The 24702-nt window shown below is 49.8% G+C and overlaps 1 protein-coding gene across 10 annotated transcripts in view; it reads right to left on the reverse strand.

Annotated features, from left to right (window-relative positions):
* Positions 1-24702, reverse strand: part of CELF5 (CUGBP Elav-like family member 5) — a 39916-nt gene that overhangs the window by 9907 nt on the left and 5307 nt on the right. For 6 of the 10 annotated variants that reach the window (XR_005814759.1, XR_005814758.1, XR_005814761.1 and 3 more), the window contains exons 2-6: positions 23182-23264; positions 11181-11232; positions 2570-2698; positions 1896-1975; positions 607-753 (exon numbers count right to left, since the gene is read on the reverse strand). Coding sequence is in view for 6 of the 10 variants with exons in the window: in XM_040537876.1 (XP_040393810.1) it covers positions 607-753; positions 1896-1975; positions 2570-2698; positions 11181-11232; positions 23182-23264 (491 nt within the window). In the remaining 4 variants the exon portion in view is untranslated. The remainder of the gene's footprint in view (positions 1-606; positions 754-1895; positions 1976-2569; positions 2699-11180; positions 11233-23181; positions 23265-24702) is intronic. The other 4 variants (XM_040537878.1, XR_005814760.1, XM_040537879.1 and 1 more) reach the window with 4 other exon arrangements.

Below are 24702 nucleotides of genomic sequence, written 5' to 3' on the forward strand. Positions count from 1 at the left end.
GAAGAAGTCAGACAGCTGCAACACCTCTGACCCTCTGCTCACCACCACTCCCTCTCCAGCATCGTGCAAACACCACAGTCATGCTAGCTGAGAGAGAAAATCCTGGGAGCCAAGCACAGCACTAGGGGAAGATTAGGGCCCTCCTGAGAATTTCAGCAGAGAAGGAAACACTTGAGGTTGCGCCCAGAGCTCTCACGGTTCTTCAAAAGTGAAAGTGAGACACATTTGTGCCATGGACCCTGAAGAGTTCACAAGTTGGCAGGCTGCCCTGTCCGGCAGAGACCACCCAGGAATCATGCCTCTGAGCTGTCCACAAAACAAGACAGAAGGACACTGGATCAGGCTCGACCTGTTCCCAGACACCTCCGCCAGTCTACACCACATCAGAGAAATACAGCCTCATTTTAAGAAGGTTCCACATCTCTCCTGTCACCCCTTCCAGGCTGTGCTGCTGACTGAGAAACTGAAGCCAGGAACGACTCTCGGTGCCAGGAAGCTTTCACACATTTGTTCTAGAGATCTGTCTGTGGTCTCCCAGCCCAGGTATGGTGTTGCCCCACAGCCAAGAGGGCAGCCTTCCCCCCCACACACACGCATGATACTCACAGCCTGCGCATAGGCGCTGTATGGGCTGAACGGCAAGGTGAGAGATGGAGTGAATATCCCCAGCTGCCCCACCATTTGCTGCATACGACGGAGGGTCCTCTCCTTATCTGTGTCAGCAAACTTCACCACTAGACTGGAGGAGGCGCCCTAGGCACAGAGAGAGACAGAGAGAGGAGGCAGGGGGAGAGGAGGCCGGGGGACAGCCAGAGTCAGCAGTCAAAGTGGGATGGGGCATAGCAGGCAGCAGAGAGGAGTGGGAAGAGAAGCAGAAGAGCAAATATTGGAGTGAAAGTGCTCAGGAGCTGCCTGGAACATGGGCCATACCCCTCCCCATCCATCCATCCATGCAACCTTCCCTGTCCCACCCTTCCCCTCACACACAGCTTTGCACAGCTGCACAAGTGGGTGCAGCCACCCCTGGCTGCCTTCACTACTGTGAGCTTGGTTGGATAGGTAGAGCAGTTCCCAGCAGCTGAAAATAGCCCTGCTGCAGCAATGCACTGTTCTGTCCACACGTTGCTCCAATCCAGGTTAGAGATTCATAGGATCATAGAATGTCCTGAGTTGGAAGACACCCACAAGGATAATCGAGTCCAACTCCTGGGTCTGCAGGGGACCACCCAAAAATCAGACCACGTGTCTGAGAGCGTTATCCAAAACGCTTCTTGACCCCCGGCAGGCTTGGTGCTGTGACTACTGCCCTGGGGAGCCTGTTCCAGCGCCCAACCGCCCTCTCAGTGAAGAACCTTTTTCTGATATCCAACCTGAATTGTGAGAGACAACTGCAGCTCCGCTTGCATGAGAGGGCACAGCTGTGGTTACACAATCCCACACTATGCACAAGGCATTCCCACCTACCCCCAGCCTGCCCCGGAGGCCTGCTCCGACACCGACATGGGAGAAGGCCAGGGAGTGTGCTCAGCACTGGAGTCCTGACTTCACACTGCTGAAGCGCTAGCTAGCACCTTGCTCTGATCTGAACTACTCTGGGTAGCTGTTTCCGAGACAGATTCATGGCTTGGTCCTTGGCTCTCTTTTATTTAGCCTTTACAGATAAAAGTATTGTCGCCACCAGTCTGGGCAAACACAGACACACACACCAGCCCAGGAGACAGGATGGTTCCCAAAGACAAGAGCACAGATGTGCACACATGCACCCAGCCCCCACAACCGTATGAGCTGCAAACTGCAGTTGAACCTGTCATAGTTGTGGACAAAGGGAGTTCCCTGCAACAGGGCGATGGGAAAGAGAATTAGGAAGAGGGTAGGTACCCTGGCCTCATACTCACGGGCATTGTCTGGCTGCCATGGAGTGCGTGGATTGCTGCCTGAGCCTCTGTATGAGATGAGAACTTTACAAAAGCACAGCCTGGAAAGGGACAGAAAGAGCACAGGAGACGCAGTGATGGGACTGCTGTGACAGTGCCCTCTGCATAGCCACACAAGAGACAGTATCCGAGTCTCAGGCAGGGCAAAGGAAAGCCACCCTGAGAAAGTGGGGAACAAAAAGGATGACTCGTCCCAAGTACTCTATCCTGAAAAAAACAGGAAGGGTTTCAAATTGTTGTTTCAATGATGCACCCTATAGATGATGCCACCATCTCCACCTCTGCCCCTGACTACCTCTTCCCCAAACTCTCTATGCACCCCCTGTTGTGGGTACAAACATTTCAAACTGCAGACCCAGACTGAGCCAACGGGCTCACTAGCAATTCTGATAACTCAGCTACTCATTGCTCTCTGCTTCCCCTCCTTTCATCTAGGTCTCTGTCCATCTTCCCCAGTCTTTCCTTGCAGCAGACAGCTCTTCCTGCCTTACTCCCTGTGCCTGGCTGGATTACAGGTTCCCATAAAGATGTAGTGAGGGAAGAAGTGCCCCAGTGGAAAGGAGGCACTATTTGTGAGGCAGGTGAGCACTACCTGAAGAGCAGGGAGGAAGGGTACGACACCGAGGGGTTCACACCTTTGCTGTTACCATCAGGTCCACGCAGCACTGTACATTCATCAATGACCCCAAACGGTTCAAAGAGCCGGAGCACGTCATCCTCAGACTGCTGCTTATTTAACATGCCCACAAAGAGCTTCCTGTCCCCTAGGGGCAAACACAGAAACATCAACCTTCTATGAGGCACACAGTCCAAAGCAGGAGGATAGGGACACTAAAGCACAAAGCAGCCTCGTGTTGAAAACATGCCTGGGATGGAAATGTTTTAGTGTTGACTGAAATGCATCTCAGGCTAAGTCTGCTGGATCTTCCTGAGCTCCTCACACATGCAAAGGTTTCTGTGGCTTCCCCTGTCCTCCCCTCCCTGAATGAAAGCAAAAGAGTAATAATTTCCTGCTCATTAGCCCTTTCCTTTGGATGATCCAGTGCAAATGGTAATAAGAAAAGCTGCCTGGGCAATTATACCCTTATTATACAATATCTGAAGTTCAAGAAGGTACTCTCAGGAAATACAGCAGACCATCCCAGGCACGGTGAATAAATACAGGACCCTTGGCTTCTGTTTCCCTCTATCCAAGATCACCACTTCCACAGCTGCTACGTACCTAAGCATCTTCACTTCAATTTGCTCTTCCCAGCCCCAGTCTAACCAGTGTGTCTCCCCAGCTGTCCTCTAAGACTTGGAATAAATGAGTCCCCATTTGTCTCAAACCAGGATCAGCCGAATGCAAGACAGTCAGGTGAGAGTCAACAAACAGCTCCATGTTTCCCTCCCCCCCCCCCAAAGGCATTTTGTACCCAGATCACACTGGGGAGCCAGGGGAGAGGCTGGCCAACACATCCAAGACTTGTGCGCAGGGTCTTTCTGGGTTCCTCCATCAGAAGGGAGCAGTGATGATTATGATTTTGTTGGGATTGGCAAATGTGGAGGTGGCATTCAGGGCTTTCTTCCCCCATCCATCAGTCCACACAGGGGCCCATCACACAGCCTGATGCCATTCATTCAGGCACAAACACACCAGCGGTTGGGGCAACATCCTCCACAGATTGCTGGGAACAGCTATTAAAATAGCACAGCATTAAAATCCAGCCCCACTGTCAGCCTTATTTCTACTTTTGTGCGATGGTTGTGTCAACTTAAGAGTTAACATTCCCCCACTGCTTCAAACATGCATAGGGAGACATGACCCACACGAGTGAACATGTCAGGATGCGGCTTGGGAGGAGCAGTGAGAGGATTCCTTATTGTTAGCGACAGGATCGGAGGGGCTGGCTTCAAACAAAACCAATGTAATGTGACGCATGTCAGGGAAAATAGCAAGGAAGCTGTTATCTGTTTGAGTGCAATGACCTGAAAAACAACAGGTCTTGAAGCTACAACAACAGAGCGGGCTGCAGGGGTGGTGCTGTGTGCGTATGGCCGAACGTCACACTGCAGGGAAAGCCCCAGCTCAGAGAATGACTCCCTCCCAGGTGCATGAGCACGCTGCCTTCCTGCTCCCCTTCTACACCACACACTTGGGAAGATGTGCAAGAAGTGTCCGCGTGTCATTGCTTCCTTGCAGAAAAGCACATGCATATGCACAACATTCACAGACAAGCACATGGGAATGGGAGGCTCATGCATGGGGCAGGAACACGCCTGCACACGGACCCACACCCAGCAAGTACACTCATAGAGAAACCTCCTCAGCAAGCGGAAGGGACGTGCAGACAGATGCATTCTTCCACCATGCAGACAGCACAGCAAACCACTTTTATGGCTGCACCATCCTGCTGAACGCAAGCACAAGCTCATGCAGGCACAGTACTCCTCTGGGCACTAGATATACATGCAACACAGGCGCCACTTTGATCCACTGTGGATAAAGGGCTGAGTCCAAGGCTCTTACACAGTCCCAAACACATACTCCTGATTTATATCACTGGAAGTGGCTGAAATATATGGTCTTGTGTATTGTTAAAAGGCCAAATTACCCAGCTTCCCATTTTCTTAATTCCCTGAATAACTAAACATGTGGGAATTTCTTCACCTTCCATTTTTCTCCCTATTGTTTCTACATTCCTCCCTGCACCTGCATAGCAGTGGCTGCATTTTGGAGGCACTAGTTCAGTTGATCGAGTCCATCCAAAATTTAGTGCTCTGGCAATGCCCAGGCACAGGAGCTAATAGACCAGGTGCCGTACAGCTGCATTAGCAATACGACAGCATCTGCCCCCACCCAAGGGTCAGATAAATGGTTCTAGTTTTGGCTGATGACTAATTTGGTGCAAACACCTGACAGTTACCACAGTCACGCAAAGCTTAAGACTCCACCAAGCAGCAGTCTAATGGATGCAAGAGGCCACAACTTTGCAAGGGAGGCACTGAACAAAAAGGAACCTCATCAACTTGTAATCCAGACAACATTAAACCATGAACTGCTATCTGTTTTCTCCTTCAGAGGGCCTTGAAATTTCCAGGACAATTCTTGTGGTTTCATCCTCATACCGTTTCCGTCACATCAAAAGCATTTTGCTTTACCCTGTACTTTGAGAAAGATCCACTGAAATAGCATAAGCTGGTCTCAGTCCCTGCAGCTTTGCTGCAGGTCTTCTGTTGTTTGATAGACCTTGCTGACAGAATGTTTTGGAAGTCCTGTTTTTATTTGGGTATTTCAGCTTTTCTTTTTTGATTTTGGAAGAAAAAAAATACCAGCTTTTCTGCCTATGCAGAACAGCTTAAAACTGTGATTAAAAAAAAAAAAAAAAGAAACACACCCGTTGGTTTTGAATCTCTTCTGAATGCTCGGAATGGCAATACTAGAAGTGGGGTGGAATCACTGACAATGTAAGAGAAGGCTTTTCTTCACGGTTATTTTCATTTCATACAGCCTAGTTCCTAAGATTGCATGTGGGGAAAGAATCCAGACTTGTGCCCCTAGGAAGTAGCAACTGGGGACCTGCTAATGGGCTCCTCTGCTGCTGACTCTCATCGATGTGTTGGAACCCAACCACCCTTCCAGTGCCCTCTTGCTCTGGGCAGCTTCCAAGCAGGGCCATTCCCCTACCAATGACCAAGCTGCCTCATCTCTGCAACTAGGGTGAAACCCTGTAAGCTCTTTTGCCTGATGTTTGCTGTCATCACTCTCAATGCTGTAGATCCCAAATCAGCTGTCATCCTCAAGCGACAACAGTGGTCACTGGCTCCCCAGCAGGGACTCTGGCAGCACTGCAAGAACTTCACTCCCCAACTTGTAACAACAGCACACCCTCCTCCTGTAATTTGTCCTCCGTTTCTCTCCAGATCTTGTTTTTCACCTTCTGATTGGCAATTTCCCATGCTGTCCAGCAAGCAGGAAAATTGTCTCTGATCCCTGGCTGTTGAGTTCCCATGGAAACGTGCTCAGCGCAGGCAGGCAGCAGCGGGAGGCAGGCGAGTGCAGAGCAGGTCGGGATGATGATACCATGGGAACAGCCGAGGGGTTAAGGCTGAATGCTTCAGCCACAAGAGGGAGGGCACGCAAGCACTGGCCACTGCTCCTGTTTAAACCCAGCGGATTTGTGCCATCTGGCCAGCAGCTGTCAGCAGCAAGGACCGGGGAAAGGGAGGCAGCCCACTCAAGCAGTTGGTTGTGGATGGGATGGGTCTCGCAGCAAATCTCCTCGGGTATGCAGCGAGCTTTCTGTACTAATGCAGTGCTAACGGGCTTGGGCTAGCTGTCTGATCAACTCAGTGCAGTGGAGTGCTCCAGGTCTCACAAGAAGCTCAGACAAGCTCCTCTGCCCCCTTACTCCATCTCTTCTTGGCCCTCTAGGGTTCACATCAGAGGCAGAAGAGAAAGGAGGAAGGAGTTGACAAAGCCTGCACCAGAACGACAGGTCCTCCTCTGAATTCATGCAGGCGGCATCTTTCTCCTAGCAAATTCCTTCTGCAGGGTGTAGTAACACTGAGTATCCAGATATCCCCATAACAACCTTTCCAGGGCTTGGCCACAACTGCCGCTTCGGCACAAGGAATAGCATCCCTTAGACCGGGAGACAAATGATGGTGCTCCAACGTCATGTACTTAATTCAGGGTGCTTAATTTGAGAGGTGTGAGCCCCTGGAGAGGATAAAGGAAGTTCCTTTCAAGGGTAATACAGAGCAGAGCTTCATCAATGCATACAGCCATTCCCTTGTCCCAGTAGTTCTGCCCTGCCCTGCCCAAGTCTTTCTTTTACCTCCTGCCAGCATGGGGCTACAGTTACAGGGAATGGCTCTTTCCAAATCTGCAAACTTGCTCAGCCACCTCTCTGACAAGAGGGGCATCACAACGGAAACCTTTGGAAATAGCAATCTGATTTGGACAAATGTAGAGTGCTGTCTTGATGCTGCTTCCACCACACGGAGAACTCCAGTTTGTCGTGGATCCTGCAGGAGCCACTGTTTTCTGAGCCCTGCAATGAAACTGGAAGGAAGCAAGGCACATGGGCTGGAGGGAGGCAGGTGTTCAGACTCCAAAGGGCTGCTTTTCCCTGTAAGCCCCCCATCTGTTTGCATGGTTTCCCAGACACAAGTGCTATTGGATATGCAGCCTCTAAGAAGCAATCCAGGAGCCAAAGCTGGGCTCCGCTCCATTGCTGGGAAGAAGAGTTGATGCCCTGACACTTGCAGTCATTACAGATTGTGGCGCTTTCCATAAGCTTAGAGATTTCAGAGCCCACTGAATTTACCAAAAGCATGCCTCCCTGTCCTGTCTCCCTGTGTTCACCCAAGCAGTTTTTTTTTGCTCTGCTACTCATCTCCTCCAGCCTACCACAGCACGGCTGGCAAACAACAACTGCTGTGATTCCAGAAGCGGATGCATTTTTGTGGTGAGTGAAGGAAGCGAGATTTCTGTCATGTGCAAGATGTGTGCGCCCTCTGGGATGAAATTTGCTAAGGCAATGGCGCACTCCAGCTGTGAGAAAGCTAGCAAGAAACAGCGCCTTGGCTACCATCTTTCCCTTTATCCTTCTAACCTGGAGACTGCTGTTTTTCTGTCCCTAAAAGGTTCAGTGCCCAGAGGGTCAGCAGTTTGGGGACGTCATCCATCATGCACTGCCAGCAAGAACAATCTGAGGCATCACAATGACTCTCAGCTTCTCTGGTAAAGCAAATTTCAGTACTTTGGCTGCATCTGACTAGGATTTCACTTGAAAGAATACCAGCTTTAATAGGCCACAACCTAGCTGAGTCATGGGTGACTCCAGCAGCAGAGCTTCACCAGTACGATTGCATATTATGACCTGCTGAAGAGTCATGCGTTTTCCTAGTCCCTGCTGCTTCCCTAACAAAATCCTCTGCTTATAAACATGCGCTCCTGTACAGGCATTTCCAGAGCAAAAGGAGTATCCGCAATATAAATATTACGAAGCAAAGGAGCAGAAAGAAGGGATAAGGAATTAGCTCCTCTTATCTTCTGACTTCATGGGCATTATATGGCGAAGCTCAAGGCTGAATTGGTTAGGCTCAGCCAAGTTTCTTGACGAAATGTGAAGAGAAAGCTGAGCAGGAATGCAAAGTCCAAGCATTTCAGAAGCCAAAGTACAATGGGGTTTGACGGTGAAAAGCTATGCTAAAGGTAGCAGCTCTGCAGAGGTAAGACGTGTGTTCAGAGCACAGCAGGGCATTCCAGGGCCCAGCTGTCTCATTTCCACACGTAGCATTAGCCCAGCTAATTACCAGCCCTGTCAACAGGCAGGCAGTGGCAATGGATGCAGCACAGGAGCTGCCCATCTGCCTTTCTCTAGGCTGTAGGATGCACAGGCCTCAGCACAAACGTCTCCCAGAGACAGGTCCACGGTTCCCTGGCAAATCCCCATCACTAGCTGCGTCCCAGCACTGGGGCAGACATGGCGTGGAAGTTACTGGGAACGGGGACAGAAATGAAGACTTGGGAAAATGGAGACTGCTGCCTCTCAACTGACAGTAAAGACAGACAGACTTTCCAACACTTCAGTAAGAACGGCTGTTTCTGAGATTCCCACTTGGGAAAACAGAGATCCCTAGGGAGAGGGGGAGCAAAGGGAGAGTTTGGTCAGAAAAGACCATTTTTTCTCCTACCATGAAACACCTCAGCAGGATGAAAACAGGAAGAAAGCCTTTTTGAATGAGAAGCAAGTGGTGCTGAAAAAAATGGTAATTTCTTCTTTGTTGCCTTTTCCTTGAAAGACAAAAAAATTGCCACTTTTGCACCAATTCTGTGGGAAGGGGAAAAGAAATCTTTCTTTTTGGCATGGTGAAATAGAAACATTTTTTAAAGTTAATGTATACTTTTTGTCCAGCTCTGCTAGATTAGGCAGCATCTGAAATACTTTGGGGTGAATGTTGCTAATAATATAATAATAAAAATTAATTAAAAAGTCAATAAAGTTTTTTTTTTCCCCCCCTTAGAAATAAAGCTCATCTTGCTGTAGGGAAAGCAAAAAATAATTGGCAGACTAAGATCATCTTACTCATGCTGCACAGTGGCCTTTCAGTAGAGAACCGATCAAAGGATGCTGACTGAGCTACTTGTAGAATAATAGGATACAAGCTGCAAGGAACAGAATGGAACACTTGTTAATCATTATTACTGGATCCGTTACTGTTATATACTTAGTGCTTCTACAGACACAGACAGGTGCACAGCCCTGTCCAGAGGAGGTTGCTGGACTTCACACATGCACCAAGCCCCAGCACCCCCATCCCAACCCTGCAGCAGATCCATGCAGGGGCTGCCCTTGGGAGGGAAGGCCAGAGCAGGGACAGGATGATGGGCTGGGGAATCTGCAGGAAGGTGCCAGACTACAGGGCAGGGCATTAATTATGTTAGGCTGGACTGGAAAGTGTCAACAATCACAGTCAGTTCCTCTGCCTGCTGTGCTGCGCTGCTGTGCTGCAGCGGGGCTCCGTGGGCAGCCTGGGGGGAAGAGCTCACTGCATGCTGGCTCCCCGGGGCACCACAGCATGCCTGAGCAGGCATGTGGCTCTTCGGCATCCGAAAGCTGTGTAAGCAAGGAAGCCCAGACACAGCACTAAGCAGTTCCTCTCAGAGGAAGCAGATTTTATCTAAGGGGTCTTGCCCACGTCGCTGTCATGGAAACATTTCCTGTCTGAAAATGCTCAGAGAAATGTGCAGCAGTGCTCTGTGTGTGTGTCTGCAACCCTTACTAACAACTTTTGAACCTATTGACCTGTTTCAGCTCTATTTTACAAAGGAGAAAGGCATCAGAGATGTTAAGTTCCAACACGTTTTGTGACACTAAGCAGAGCTGTGTATAAAAGTGAAGCCATGGCTCTTTTCAAAAGAAACGTGTCCATAGGTGCAATGGCTGGGATTTTCAGCATAGACAAAAGGAATAAAAACGGCCAGATTTCAGTAGAAGTCAGATGTCTAATCCCTCAAGTAAGTATGAAAACCCACAGATACTATTTGGAAAAAATGATCTGACTTAAACGGGTAAACATTTTTTTTAAAGGAGGATCACACAGACATAAATACACACGTTCGTATAAAATATTACAAAATATATCTCATGTTTCTGCTGGTGCAATAAACAAAAGTCACTACAAGCTGCTTGGAAATGACACCTGAAAATCCAAAACAAAGGTATTCCAAATCTAAACACAGCATGCAGGATATGCTGCCCTACAGGAACAAATAGTCTCAGAAACATTCTCCCCACCAAGAAACTGCTTTCAGAGGCAGCGCCAACAGCACAAGGAATGGAGAGGCAGATGCAGGAATGAAAGAAGGGGAAAAGAAATGTACCAGTAAGACAAGGAAAAGCAGCAAAACAAGTTCATGTATTTGGAAAGAGCTGGAGTTGCAAACCTCCTCCACCTGAAGGAGGCATCTGAGCTGCTGTAAGCTCCCGGTTAATTTAAGAAAGATTCTCCAGTTCTCAGTCTTCCAGCTCTGCACTATTCAGTATATGCTGCTCTAAACAAGCTGGCCCCCTGCAGGCTGCCAGCACCTCCATCTCAGGCTTAAACTCAGGATCCTTTTCCTTCAGAGACATTTCCACATGCTATTTTTTGCAACAGCTTTTGGACCATGGCAGTGTGATGGGGGCTGCTGCAGTACTGAGAGTGGAGAGGCTGAGAAAGTCCAACAGTGATGGGGGAGGCAGAGGGGTGAGCTGCAGATAGGAGAATCAGCCATGGAGCACCAAAGCTGAACAAGTTAAACAGCCAGTGCTGCTGCACTGATCTGGCTTTTTCTGGGCTGAAACCCAATAAAAGGAAGAAAGGAAATAATAGGAAATCTCTTCCCAATTGCTTACACCTTCGAGGACCCCATGCCACACACAAACGTGCATGCCTGCTTCAGCAACCCCCTGCGCCAGACAGTGCCAGGCCAACAGTACCTCCCAAGGACTGGGAAGAGAATGGAGTGGTCAGCCATGCTACGGCCCTTACAGCTTGGGGTGCTCTCAGCTGCCTGCTGAGCCAAACTGAAAAGTCCCCATCAAAGCCTATTCCTCGCCTCTCCCTCCCACCCACCCCCCAAATCCCTGCCACATACAAACATCCATTCACACAGAATGCTGAAGGGGAAGGCCAGGTCAGGACTCTGTCTCTCTGCTTGATCCCCCTCACAACCACAAAGCCACCAAAGGAGAAACAAGGAGAGATGACAACTACCTCCACGGCTCTCGCTGTCTGCGGGTTTCACCTGAATCGGGCGTGCCATCTGCAATGAAAAAGAAATGCAGAGGGTTAGAGTTTGGCCCATCTGCCCGGCACATGGCGCTGATGACACTGGTACCAGGGTTCCCCTTTCTGCCTGCTGTGTGGAATAGGAGAGTATCTGAAGGGAACAACGGCATTGTGATGACGACCAGAACCCTTGGAGAATGGACCAGGTAGATTTCAGATATCTCACAAGGAAACCAGGCACTCGCCCTGCTCAGCTGATGGCCTGCAAAGAACAGCTCTCCTGGAGATGTCCACCATGCACAAATCTCCACTTCCTCAGACACAGCTAATGGCAAAGAAAGGACTCCAATGAAGCAGGTCATCATCATGAGACTGGAGCCTGCGCGGTGGTTAGGGTGGCCTAAGGTCAGACTGTGCCTGGAAGCTCTTGCGATGCCTGCTCTGACTCAGTGCAGGCACGGTCACCTCACCTAATGGAGCCACTCACTTTCTTAGCAGGAAGAAACAAATAATGCCTCTGAACAGCAAGTTGGCATGCTATATTTCCCCCTCCCCAGCCCTCCTGCAGTCAGAGCATGCTCCATGCCCCAGGCTGGCTCTAAAGAAAGGCAGTGCTGCTCTCCAGCTGTGTCTCCTGACCATAGAGGGAACGTTATGGTTGAAAGTGACAAAAAATCCTTACACCTGGTTGTGGAGAACAGCCGCTTACCTCTCTTGCACCCATTAGTGTCATCGGCAATAATCCAACCATAAGCAATGAGCCAGAGCAAGCCCCAAGATATGAGCCCTCTCCAGGTAAAACAGACGGACGCTTCTACCCAGGAGCAGCTGGATTAAGTAACTCACAGCTTTAACTGGCTGAAGTGCAAAGCAGGGCAAAACTCGTCTGCTAGATGGTATGGTACTGTCTCTTCCCAGAAAGGGAAGAGACAAACTGTAGCCTCTTCCCCAGGCTAGCAGGATCTATCTGAGCCAGAAAGTCCTCCAAGGAATGGTGTACAAGGCAGATTTCCACATTCACAGCCCATCTCATGCCATGTCTCTATCAGCATCATTCACAAAGGCTGACAGTGACTTGAACCAGCGACATTCAGAATACCAAAATAATCAGGAATATTGCAGGCTAGACCTGCACAGAAGTTGCAGGTCCAGCAATACTCTGCCCTCCCTCTTAGGAAACACCCTCTGGAAAAACAGCAACAACAAAACAGAAAATGAAATCAAGCCATAAGTAACAAACTGAAATGTGATTAGAAGCCGGCATGCAAAAAGTGCACTACTGTGAGGCTCCGGGTGGTGGCTGAGCCAGACCGGCCAGAAAACTGAGGTAGAGACTATATCCACAGCAGCTGGAGGCAACCTGTCAGGTAACTCAGCAGCTTACAGGACAGATGCCAGCCAGCAGGTAATGGGCTGCCGTGCACGGCTGCCAAAGCCTGACCGCTGGGCGTGGGAGAGCCTGGAGCTGTGAGCTGGCTTCCCCTGACTGGTGGATCTCAGGCAGGATGAGGAGCCCAAGCTGGGATCAACCCCGAGTTACCCTGCCCCTGCCCCATGGAGCGATATGGGGCTGCAGGGGCTGCCTGGCAGCACACAAAAGAAAGGCCAAGCTGCCACCACGCTGCACCCTGGCAGAGAGCAGCGCTGACTTCAGCCCCGTCTCCCAGGATGTGCTGTGTCAGCCAGGGATGAAGGAGAGGCTGAGGGTACCCTTCCTGCTCGGGATCAACTGCACAGATCTGCAGAGCTCGCGACATCATGCTGTGCTGCCAGGTGGCCCCAGCCTGTGCAGCTCTGGCACTCACTGGCCTCTGGGCTCTGCCTCTTTCAGCCTGTGAGCTGAACAGGATGTGAGGCAGGTTTCAGGAGGTGGTGAGACCTTGCTGCAGAAACCCCCAGATTTTGTCGCTGAGATGCAGTGGCTCTAACGGCTGCTCACATCCTTTGGTTATAAGCCTGCACAAGACTTGGCCGGGGTGTTTTGGCAGCAGGCTGGGTGGGAGAGGGCCGGCGGCCCAGATGTGTGCTCCGTGAGGGCTCGGTGCAGAGCCAAGAGGAGCGGCTGGCCATCTCCCTCCCCACCGCTCCCGCAGCTCTGAGAAATAGCTTTGTCTCTACCCAGAAAGCAAAACCAGGATTAAGCTAAACAGATGGGGAGGGAGATGGAGGGGCAGACTCAGATCACATCTCCTCTGTGAAGCAAATCCATCTGGGGGGAGGAAAGGAGGGAGAGAGGGAGGGAGGGAGCAAGGGGTGCTGCTGAATCAAGAACACACCACCCCCACAAGAGCACAGGGGCACCCAGGGCTGCCAACCTGGGGCAAGGAGGCGGAAAGTACTGGGGTGGGGGAGATGGGGGGCTTGGTACCTGGGGACAGCTCGCCCATCCCCTCCCCCAAAAGGGCCATCACTCCAATTCCTGCACCTTGGGTAAAAGAGCTGTTGTCATAGCGACGGTTATTCACCACATGGAGCCTGACATTTGTGGTTGCCTTGGAAACCAGCTCTTGGGGCATTCCCTCTGCTTTGCAGAAAAGAGACATTTCGGTATGATCTCTGGGGAGGGGGCCCTTCCACCCATCTGTCCACCCCTTCCCTTCCCTTCGCTGCACCGCCAGGGGCAGGCGGTGGGGCTGCCCCCTGCCTGGTGCCCAGGGCTGGCCCTGTGGGGTCACAGGCCCACAGCAGGGCCCCGCCACAACGGCTGCAAGGCAACAGAGGCTGCTGAAGCTCGGGTTTGCACCAGTGCCAGCCTGGGAGCAGTGTCTGACTGTGGCGACCCAAGGCAGCGCAGCAGCCTAGGGAGAGAGCAAGCACACGGACTGACCCACACCCCACAGGCTGATCCGCACCCCTGGGCTGCGGCCACAGCCCCTCTCTTGACTACTTGACACAGCACCTTGGCAGGGTGCAGGAAGACTCACCCGCTGCCTGCATCAGACCAAGCCCTCAGTTGAGGGAGGCACATTTCCAGAGACCTTGCAAGCTCCAGGGGCTGAGAACCAGTCACTGAACTGAGGTCTGGTCTTCATCTGCCCTGAAAGATGTGGGTAGAGAGGAGAAAACAAGAAATTTGTCCAGATGCTGAGGCTGGAGGAGAGCAGCAGGATTCACTGCTGCTATCTGAAATGAGAAGGCTTCCAAAGGCAGGAGAGACAGGCATGGTCCTCCTTACAGGGACTGGAACACGCAGAGGCTGCCACAAACAGGACACCACCACAGCTTTAATCCTTCTAAGTCCCATTTTGCCACAAAAGGTGAACCAAAATATCAAAGGCCTCTCAAGCAGAGATGTGAGCCTACATATGTAAAGGGAGTCCACAGCTGCTTTAACTCGATACCATAGGTCACGAGGCCTTGAAGCATCTCTGTGGCATGCAAGACTTGGACAAAGAGCTCAGTGCTCCACAGGGCCTCAATACACAGAAAGGACGGTCAAATGTTACCTCTTCCATTTGAGGAAGGAACACAGGAACAGGACAGCAGGGAGGACATGCTTTTAGTCTGAACAGCCAAACTCCGGAAGTGCAAATTCTTTTGTCCTCTAGTCATCATCTCAGGCTGCGCAGTAATCAGAGACACCCGAGTCTAAGAAAGATGCATTTGTACAGGCCCAACTGGCCCCAGAGTCACAAACGGAGGCAGATTGTGCGTGCCTCAAATCCCAAATGCTAAACAGATGCACGTGCCCAGACATGCATGAATATAACCCACAAGCACACATACGTGAACACACATGTGGCACGGAGGAAGAACAAATGATTTACGAGGCTGCGCCTGCCTCACAAGCTGAGCTTAATTTTTCTCGTTGAATTATTTAGCTGAGCATTATCATTTAAACTATTTGTTCGTTTCTGAAGAATACCACATTACATTTAGCACACGCTGTCAGGCGCGCGTGGGCCAGCTGCACCCCGAGTCCCTCTCCCCCACACCTTGCCTTGTTTCCTACCTGCTGCTCAAGACAGACCAAGAGCTGTCAGCCCCGTGGTCTGCTGGACCTGTGGAAACTTCCTGGCCCACACACAGCAAGAGACACCCAGCGAGCCACACACAAGAGGGGGGCAAAGCACCCACCACTCCCTTCAGCTTCTCCCTCACGTTTGTCCCCCACCCAAGGTAGACGCACACCTTGCCATGCTCCCCCTCCACAGCTCCTGCAGGCCGGTGTCTGCCTGCACTGCTCTCCTCCTCACACCCAAGCAGCCTTTGCAACTTGTGTGCTTCGGGGTTACTGGTGGGAAGCAACTAGACAGCCGTGTGGGGGCACAAAGCTACGCTGAGCATGGAAGCCAGGCTTTTGGATGCTTCAAAGCACAGCAGCCACATTTCCTACGTAGCCCTCAGGGAGCAGGGATGAGAACCCTGCTGGAAAGAGAGCCACCGCAGCCCAGAGGAGCCCAGAGCTTCCTGGTGAAGCAGCAACAATGGGTGCCCTTGCTGGAGAGTGTCCGGACTACATCCCACCCGACCCTCAGCATCTGCTCAGCAGAGAAACTGTGCTCCGTTTCGGCTTCCTCCCCGGTTTCACAGAAATGCTCCTGGCCTTGCAGCACTCTTGGGATCAAGGATCTAGGGAAAATTCCTTGTCCTGCTGAGGTCAGAGGAAGCTTCCCTACTTATTTCACTGAGGCAGAAACGCACCATTTCTCTCCCCCCTGCCTTCGCCTCCCCAAAGCCCCCTCTGGAGGTGGTCTGGCTCCCCACATTTACAGTGACTGCTGCTACCTCTTGCTATTCTAGCTTTCAGACTGCAAAAGCTGGAGAGGAGACAACCCCCACAGACGGCAGGGCAAGCCTCTCTATTAATTAGGAGTCAAGTGATGCAAGTGATGTAGAATAGCCCCCCAGGTGCAATGCAGAGGAACCTCATAGCGTTAAGTGGGTCAGAGGCAGAGCAGAGGAAACACACAATGCAGGCTGGCTCCTCTGGGACTTCAGGAACCAAAAGGCATCCAAGGCCATTGTCAGAATTGGGTCCTGAGATCTTAGGCTTTGCAAGTCGTGGCCTGGTCCTCTGCGAGCCAGTTAAAAATGCCCTGACTGACTGATCCAAACCAATCCTAGCGATGCAGAGCAGACAAAGCTAAATGCTAATTTGCTCATTTGGACTCTGCATGTGGTTGGGAACACAAGCAGTGATGGACTGGTACCAGTCTCAGTGCTCAAGTCTCCTGCTTGCATCTTTCCACTGATGTCCTGATGTCTCAGTCCTACCCAGAAGGACCATCCTTCAGGGAGAAAGGTAAGTGGTCTCACACAGAGCAACATTAGCAACAAGCAGCTTTCTGGAACAACTCTAAAGGCTGTTTAAGAATTCACCCCATCCAATTCCATTCTGAAGGGGACGAGGGTAATGATGAGGTGGAAGAATCCAAGGTACGTGACGATGAAGGTCAATGCAGGAAATCTGTGGCAGCAACAAGATGCAATCTCCAGAGTCCAAACCACAAAGCTCCTGCCCACGTGGTTATGGCCTTCTGTTTTCACATGAACACGGAAGACTACTGGATTTCACCCCACTGCTTTGTCACTTGTGCTTCTTTATTAGTACGAGCTAGTAAACTCTAACTAATCTCACAAGCTTTTTGGGGGTTATTTTCCCTAACTGCAGCACGGAGGACAAATCAGGCTGGGCAGGGGAGCTATCTCCCCCTTCCCTCTCAAAGCTGAGTGCATGCAGGAATCAGCCAGCAGCCACCTGAGCGTATGAGCCACAATACACATGGACGGGCTGCGTTACCTCCTGGGTTCTCTTCTGTGCTGTTCCTTCTCCCTTAACACAATTAGTCATCCTTGTTCCCACTCCAGCTAGCACTGCTCTGGGAGCAAGGCAAGGAGCTTACTGCTGTGACTCAAAGCCTTTGGATCTTCTTGACAGTTCTATGGAAGTGACATTGATGCATTACCATCAGACAACCAGAGGGGACGCCAGCCCAGTATAGCAATTACAGCCCCTACCTCGTGCATGACTTTGGCAGACACGTCACTTCAGTCTCTCAGGGGCCCACGGTCAGTCTGTTCTCGTAGGGCTCCTTCCTTGATGCTTCAGTGCATTGCACCAAGGAGGACATTAGATGATCGTCCCTGTTGCCCTAATCTCTTCTTGTCACTTGTGATCAGTGTCACTGAAGGTCAAAGGACCTTTAAGGTGAGAAGAAGAAAGTGCCAAATTCCTCAAATCCTTTTCTACAGGTGCTAGGACGCCAAGATAAAAAACACTTGAAATACAATGCAGTCATTGGTCACAGCCAACACAGGTTCACAAGGGTGAAGTCCCGTTTAACTTATTTCCTTTTATGACAAGGTTACCCACCTAGCTGACCAAGGGAAACCACCTGATGTAATCTTTTTGGATTACAGCAAAGCTTTTGATAATATTTCTCACAGTCTCCTTCTGGACAAAATGCCCAGCATACAGCTATATAAATACGTAACGCGATGGGTGAACACTTGGCTGATGAGTCAGGCTCAAAGAGTTCTGGTAAATGGGGTTACATCAGGCTGATGGCCAGTCACTGGTGGGGTTCCGCAGGACTCCATTTTAGGGGCAGTTCTCTTTAATGTTTTTATAAATGATCTAGATGTGCATGTACACACACACACACTCAAATGTATACTAAGTAAGCAACGTAGGAATGGGTGCTGATCTTTAATTTAATTATCCTTCCAACTCTGTAGGCTGCAGGAACCAATGTTTGTCTTGGCAGCTTGCTCTCCCTCTGCCTCTTCAGGGAATGTATTTCACAGGGCTGCTGCCTCGCTTCACTGTTAGTTCTCAGCCCCTTGAGGCAAATCCCTGACAAGAGTAAGCATTTGCATTTCCCTCTGCAGTGAATGGGCACTTCCACTGCTGCTTGCCCAAGGGCTGCTTTGGCCCAGTGCTTTCACGTCTTGCCGCTGCCATTTCCATGAGACAGCCTTCACAAGTTCTCTGCACTGCCACCTTCTACTGATAAAGTTGCACAGCTCCCTAGTGAATTTACTGAAATTGTCCCTATGCCACCTGCAGTGGAAAAAGCTTCTCCACCCTGCCCTGCCCAAGGGTTGAAACTGCAAAAGCCACCTCAAACAATAACTGAAGGCCAGCTCCAGCTCCCAACCAAACGCTCAGGCCCCATACTCCACTTCTCAGCATGTATCCCAGCTTTGCCAGCTGCAATATCCTGTAGTGTTCACATGAAGAAGCTGTTTCAGAAATACCACTCCAGACTGGTTTCACACCAGGATTTGTACAGAAGAGAAGGAGAGGGGAGACCGAGATGCTTTGACCTCTCTACCAAAACCCCTCCAGTTGCCCGTGTTCCCTTATATTGTCACTTTACCGTGGATCCTGACAGCCCACGGTGAGCTCTCATTCCTGGCAGCACAGGAGACAGTCCGCCCACAGGGATGCCCTCCACTCAGTTGCTGCTGTGTCTCTGCATTAATCCTTATGCCCAACCATGTGAGTTGCTGCTGCTGCATCTCAACCCCTGGTGCATTCCCAGAGTCTTGCTCTGCTCTAACGCTGCTGCTGTCCGTAATTTTCCATTCCTGCGTCCCAGTATTCCCAAGCCCTCACTGCATCCATGAGTTCTCCCCACTACATAGCCACATCTCAGTACCCCCACTGCTGCTCTTAAACTGCCCACATTTCCAGCTTGGATCAATACCAATTTCCGCCACTTACTTGCCTACCTTTCAGCAAGCCCTCCTTTGTTCTGCATAGAAATAAAACTGTAACTGTATCTTGCCAGAAGAATTACTTTTTCTTTTTTTTTCTTTTTTTTTTTTTTTAAATCCTCCCTCCCCTTCTCTCCCTCTATTCTTCTTTCCCTTCTTCAGGAGCAATTTTATGTAATTTGCAACTGTCTAGCTGCAAATGAAGAGACACAAAGCATTTTTGTGAAATATTGAAAAGCTGGCTGCTTTTCCCTCAAATTTCACTTAGCAAGAGGCTTTAACTTGGTGTGTGATCACTGCATGTCATTAATAACCTCTCCAGTTCCTTTCAGAACTCAGCAAAGTGAAGGCACAATCACGAATCAAAGGCATGGTTTATTGAGATATAATATCGTTTCACTGAGCTAGGGAGGAATGCGCCAGGGAGCAGCGAGAAGGTGAAACACTGCACTGCTAGGCTGGCTGGCAGTTGGAGAGGACAACAGATTTAGGAAGGAGCGTGAGGGCTCGATTTTCTCTCTGCATTTCAGATCCAAAGAATTTGCCTCTGTTTGGTGTCCACAGGCTGTGTGACTCTCCCCAAGCCCTGTAAACCTAGGCCACGAAGGAAGATGGTTTCTGTTTTGCTCCTCCGGCAGATCTGCCTCCATCTCTTTTGAGTCTCTGGAGACAGTCGAACTGCTTTATTGGGACTGATTCAGACTTAACTGTGCAGTTTCCCAACTCGTCCTCAGGGAACACGAAGCAGGACCTTTCCACGTGCACGATGCCAAGAGCACTGTGAAGGGCAGGGAGCAGAAGCGTCAGCTGGCTGGGAGGCAGCTGCTGGGCAGGGAACCAGCCGTGATGCTGGCACTGTCTGCATGCTGCATGGCATGAGTTGCTACGAGCACACCACGATGTGCTTCCTGCTCATCATGCCTACCAAGCAGGGTTCTGGGCAAACCTGCCTTGCTGCACAGCACCCCTTTGGCTTGTGAACCCTTCAGGTTCACAAGTTGCTGGCCCCATCCAAGGGCCCACACCACGGTGTCTGGGAACAGGCTCCCTGTCTGCACAGCCAAGAGGCTGAGCATTCTTCCTGTTTTCCCCAGCTGTCAGCAAGGGCAGAGATCTTTGGCATCCTTTTAAACTCCTTAGCAAGTCTGGGTGATCAGACACTTCTGCTTATTCAATGATGACAACCTTCACCTCTCTTTTCCAGGAAGCTCCACCATTCCTTCCCCAAGAAAAGATCCCCACGCATTTGTTACTTCATGACTGGCCTGATGGCAAGCAATTCACCAGCTCTGACAGCAACACAGGTGTTTTGTACTCTGAACACAAGTTTCAGATAATGTAATACACAGCTGACAGCCTTCTTGCTTTATGCCCTGAGTAAACCAACACCTTACAAAAGGGGGTGTAAACTGAAAATCTGTCTACTTTCAGAAAAAGATGTTAATTCTTACTGTCCAAAATATGCTTTTTGGGGTTTGACTTTTGCATTCTATTTAACTACCACACATCCAACAGCCCCCAATTTAAAGATAAACAGATGAAATGTGTTTCATCAGTGCAAAGAGAACTTGATCCCCAAATGGAAGAACGTGCCAGAAACGCCATAAAAGCCAGTGGAGACCATGGTTACTCCTACCGATTTATGTAGGAAACCTACAGTAATCAACAACCATATAAAACCTCAGGACAGCTACACTGCAGGTATGGCTCTGCAGGAACAATGTGACAGTGTTCCTAGATGTGCTGACAATCCCAGCATCCGAACCCAGAGGACATAAGGAATACATCTGTGGGCACAGTGCCAACCCACTGACAGGCTTGGGAGGAGAACCCAGAAACTCTCCTTCAGTTCCCCTACCAAGCTGCCCGAGCACAGTCTAAGGACCCAAAAGAAACCATATCAAAGCACTTCCATAAGTCTGTTGTTACCAAATGTCCAGTCTAGGTTAAGAAATTCATTTGTTTCTGTCCAGATTTATGAACTGTTGAGATCAACCACTGGTCTGGTCTCTTTGTCGGCACTGAGACCAACAAAGAAGGTTACTTGGGTACCTGTGGCATCTCTGGTTGCTTTGCAGTACAACGGCAAGCATAGGATTACCAACAAAATCCTTCTACGTCAGTTCTGACCTTTGCTGTCTCTAAAGCTGCTGATCCTTGGTCATCCATTCAGATAAAAGTTTCTGTTACCCTACACTGACATTATACCCTCTTAATTTTTTTCCTGTTAATCTCTTTGCAGTAAAGGGATTGTAAATGTGTAAAATGAACGAGAAAATTCTCCTTTACCAGACTACAGCCCATTTACTGAAATCCTAGAGGTGTGGTCTAGTACATTCTGTTCTCTGTCCTACCCAGGGTCCTCACAGCATTTTTGATGAGAGGCTTTGCTACAGAGTTCATAAGAAGATGATCTAGATGTGAATGTACAGAGAAATTCCAGAGTCTTGTTCCCGAAACAGGGAAACAACCAGTTACCTAGCACTCCTGGCTGTGATTCAATTCCAGAATATTCTCTGTGATCAGCTGGGCCAGAGGGATGGGTGATACTCTATGGAAACCAGCAAACCGGACTCAGAAAACAGGGCTGGAAGCTACCTCAGGTCAAGCAACCCATGTCCATGCTAAAATCAACTCTACCCATATCGGGATGGACATCTGATTTATCCTGGTAGTAAGCATCTCTGAACAACCACTTAAATGACTAAAGAGAATCCTACCTTCTTGGTCACACAGGGAATTCCCAAAAGAGAAATTAAATGTGAGGTGGTATATTGTCAGCCTGAAGACAGACAGCTCCAAATACAGCACAGCTCATCTTCATCTCAATCGTGAAGCTTAATTACAGCACATTGCTCATTAACTGTCTCAAGACTCACATGTTTGAAAGCACTTAGCTAGCACACACTTCTTACCACTTGATAAGCAGTTTCTTACGTCTCCCATAACATAAAAAGCCTTTAGATCACCACATCCCAGATAAATGTGCTTCGCATTGCTGCTTTAAATACTACCCCATGCAGGACAAATAATAAAGAACATAGTGAAACATGCAACAAATTCCCAATGTAGATGTGCAACAAAACTGAGATTGCCTTGAATCCCCCGAGCCTCACAGGAATAATCTGTCAGGGTCCCTCTACTGATACTAGACAAGGACATACCCATCTCTTCCTCACTGTGTTACAGCACTGTTCCAGGACTCATCACACTGCTCCTCCAACCTTCAGCTTGTTATAATAGACTGCCCAGGACCACCACACACAGAAGATTACATTGATTTAGCTCAACGGCTGGTCTTTTCCCTCTCACAAAATTAACTCCGTTAGTATTTGAGTACCTTGTAACCTGTAGTCTTCCCCCTCGCTGCCTTGAGGTAACAGAATCTTTACTGGTTCAGGTTAAGTGGTAGTCAAGTTAGGTTCTTTGTCCAGCCCTCAAATGCCAACACAGGCCCATGCAAAAAGGGAGTACAAGTAAACAAACATGAAAATATTTGTGTGGAGGTCTTGAGGGGCGCTGGGAGAGGTAAGGGAAGCTGTCTAGACCAGGACTAAAGAGGAAATGTTATGGTTGAGAATTCCTTCCCCCCTCTCCAGAGACCCCTGGTTTACATTAATTATCCCATTGCCTTGAGCACTCAGGGCCTCCTGTGAGCTTCTGTCTCCAAGTATCCAGGGCCTCCACCTACCCAGCTACAAACGAATCTTTCCAACGAATTTGCTCAGCCTCCTCAGCACAGCAAGGGAACTGCCCAGCCAAAGCCCTCACAGCATACTGAAGCGGGAACGGCAACAATTCAAAAACTCCTCTCAGTGTGCCAGCAGGTCCCAGGGAAGCAGAAGGCTTGCCTGCAATGAGGGGCCTGATCCACACCACCTCGTCGTCTGAGATCCTGACTGCACTTTGCTCCCAACACCAGCTGTAGAGCGAGGAGGACTCAGGAATAAGCCACAGGTAGCTCAGCACACCTGGAAGAAAAGGGGCTGGTACCTTGCTGGGCACACACACTGCACCCCAAAGCATTAAAGCTCCTTAGTGACAGCAACAGATAGCTGGAGAAGCCACATCACACCACAGAGACCAAGGAGCAGCACCGAAACAGGCTTGGCTGGAGTTACGTGGGGCAGCCTTGGCAAAGCAGACAAAAAGCAGCAGCTCTGAAGAGCAGCCCTGTGCTTTGGCTCTCCCCTCCCTGTTCTAACTCTCAAACCATACTCCTCTTTCACAAGCCATTTTCCACCCTCGCTCCCTCCCCAACAACCCCCTGTTCGCCAGCCCATGGTATGAGTTCCAGGCACAATTCACTGGGACTTACCCCTGGCAAAGTCTTCTGTTCATGTAATGCTGTCTGGGCTTTGATGGCAGAGTCTCTGGCACAGTATGTGAGGAATGCACAACCTGCAGTTGGACACAGTAAGCATCGAGTTAGATGTGTAGTTGCAGATGCAAACCAATGCAATGTTTCTCTTTGGTAACAGCAGGTGACCAAGGTACATGAACTACACACGTGCTGGCCTGTTCCAGCAGACCTGCATCCCAACTGTTCTGCTAAGGTGAAGATGAAGTGCGCAGGACAGCCCTCACGTGAGGCTTGACTGCTTTCTTCTATATTTCTTCTATTCTATTTATTTACGTATTTTATGTATTTTAGTGGACAGAGAGGGCAAGGTTTGCTGATTAAAGGGGAAAACATTACCAAGTCTGGATGTACCGCCAACTCTAGGGAAACAGGCAAAGGAACAACAGTAAAGGTCTTACAGGCCTCGTCCAAGGTCTGTTGAAGTTGCGGAAACTGGTCCCAGTGAAAGAACTAAGTTTGAAACCGGTGTTGAGAAAGGTGAGAAACAACAGGAGAACAAAATGCAGGCTAACATTACCTGTGGGAGAAACAGCCCAAAAGACAAAGATCAGAAGGGATGCAGGGACCACTATGATTATTGATACCAAAAAAAAATAACCAAGAAAAGAGGAAAAGCATCCAAGATTTTAGGCTGATACAAAGAGCCACAATCCAGATCCAGGCAATCACAGAAAGCCACAGAAGGAGAGGCTTGGCTCTCTGTGCCATACTTACACCTATACAGTGCACGCACACATCAGTATACGTACCCATGACAAGATCTGACCCAACATCTTAGCCTAAAACTGGAACCATCGCAGCAGGGGAGGAACTGTAGTCCCTCCAGTAAAAAGAGGGATCGTCTTTGGGTGCTCTGATGCTAAGAACAATCAAATGAAACTAAACAAAGGAAAAAGTTGGCTGGTTATCAAGAAACATTTCCTAGCAGAGGGAGGATTTATTAGACTGTGGAATGATCTCCCCAGGGAGGTGCCTGGAGCTCTGTCACTTGAGTTGTTTCAGATGAGGCTGGGCAAAGCGCTGGAGAATAAACTCAAATGCTAGAACACATCTGACCCCCTCACTCACACCCCTCCAACTCCCAGTGGCATTTCATATCCTAAGCAAAGGCAAGACACGTCCCTTCAGCTTGTTACCGAATGTCAGCATGGATACAGTCGTGCCAGGGTTGCAGAGGCATCGTTACAGCCCAGAAAAGCCTGCTCTTTTGCCCTCACTTTCTCGTGCCTGGCTTGGCGTTCTCCAAAGCCTCTTCAGCTCCCTTTGGATCCAGTAGCAAAGACAGGAGAAGGCCTGCCTGGATCTCTCCCCCCTGCCCCAGAGGAGCTCCATGGTACAGAACGTTTTTAGGCCACAGGGAAGCCAGCTGCTCAGGACAATGCCAACCCACGGCAACAAGATTATGCTATTCTTTTACTCCAGCTCCCATCAGTCGCTGCAGCTGAGCAATTCTTACCTGTCTTCACAGCTCCTGCT

This window comes from Cygnus olor, chromosome 26 (genome assembly GCF_009769625.2).
Source record: "Cygnus olor isolate bCygOlo1 chromosome 26, bCygOlo1.pri.v2, whole genome shotgun sequence".
Classification (NCBI taxonomy): domain Eukaryota; kingdom Metazoa; phylum Chordata; class Aves; order Anseriformes; family Anatidae; genus Cygnus; species Cygnus olor.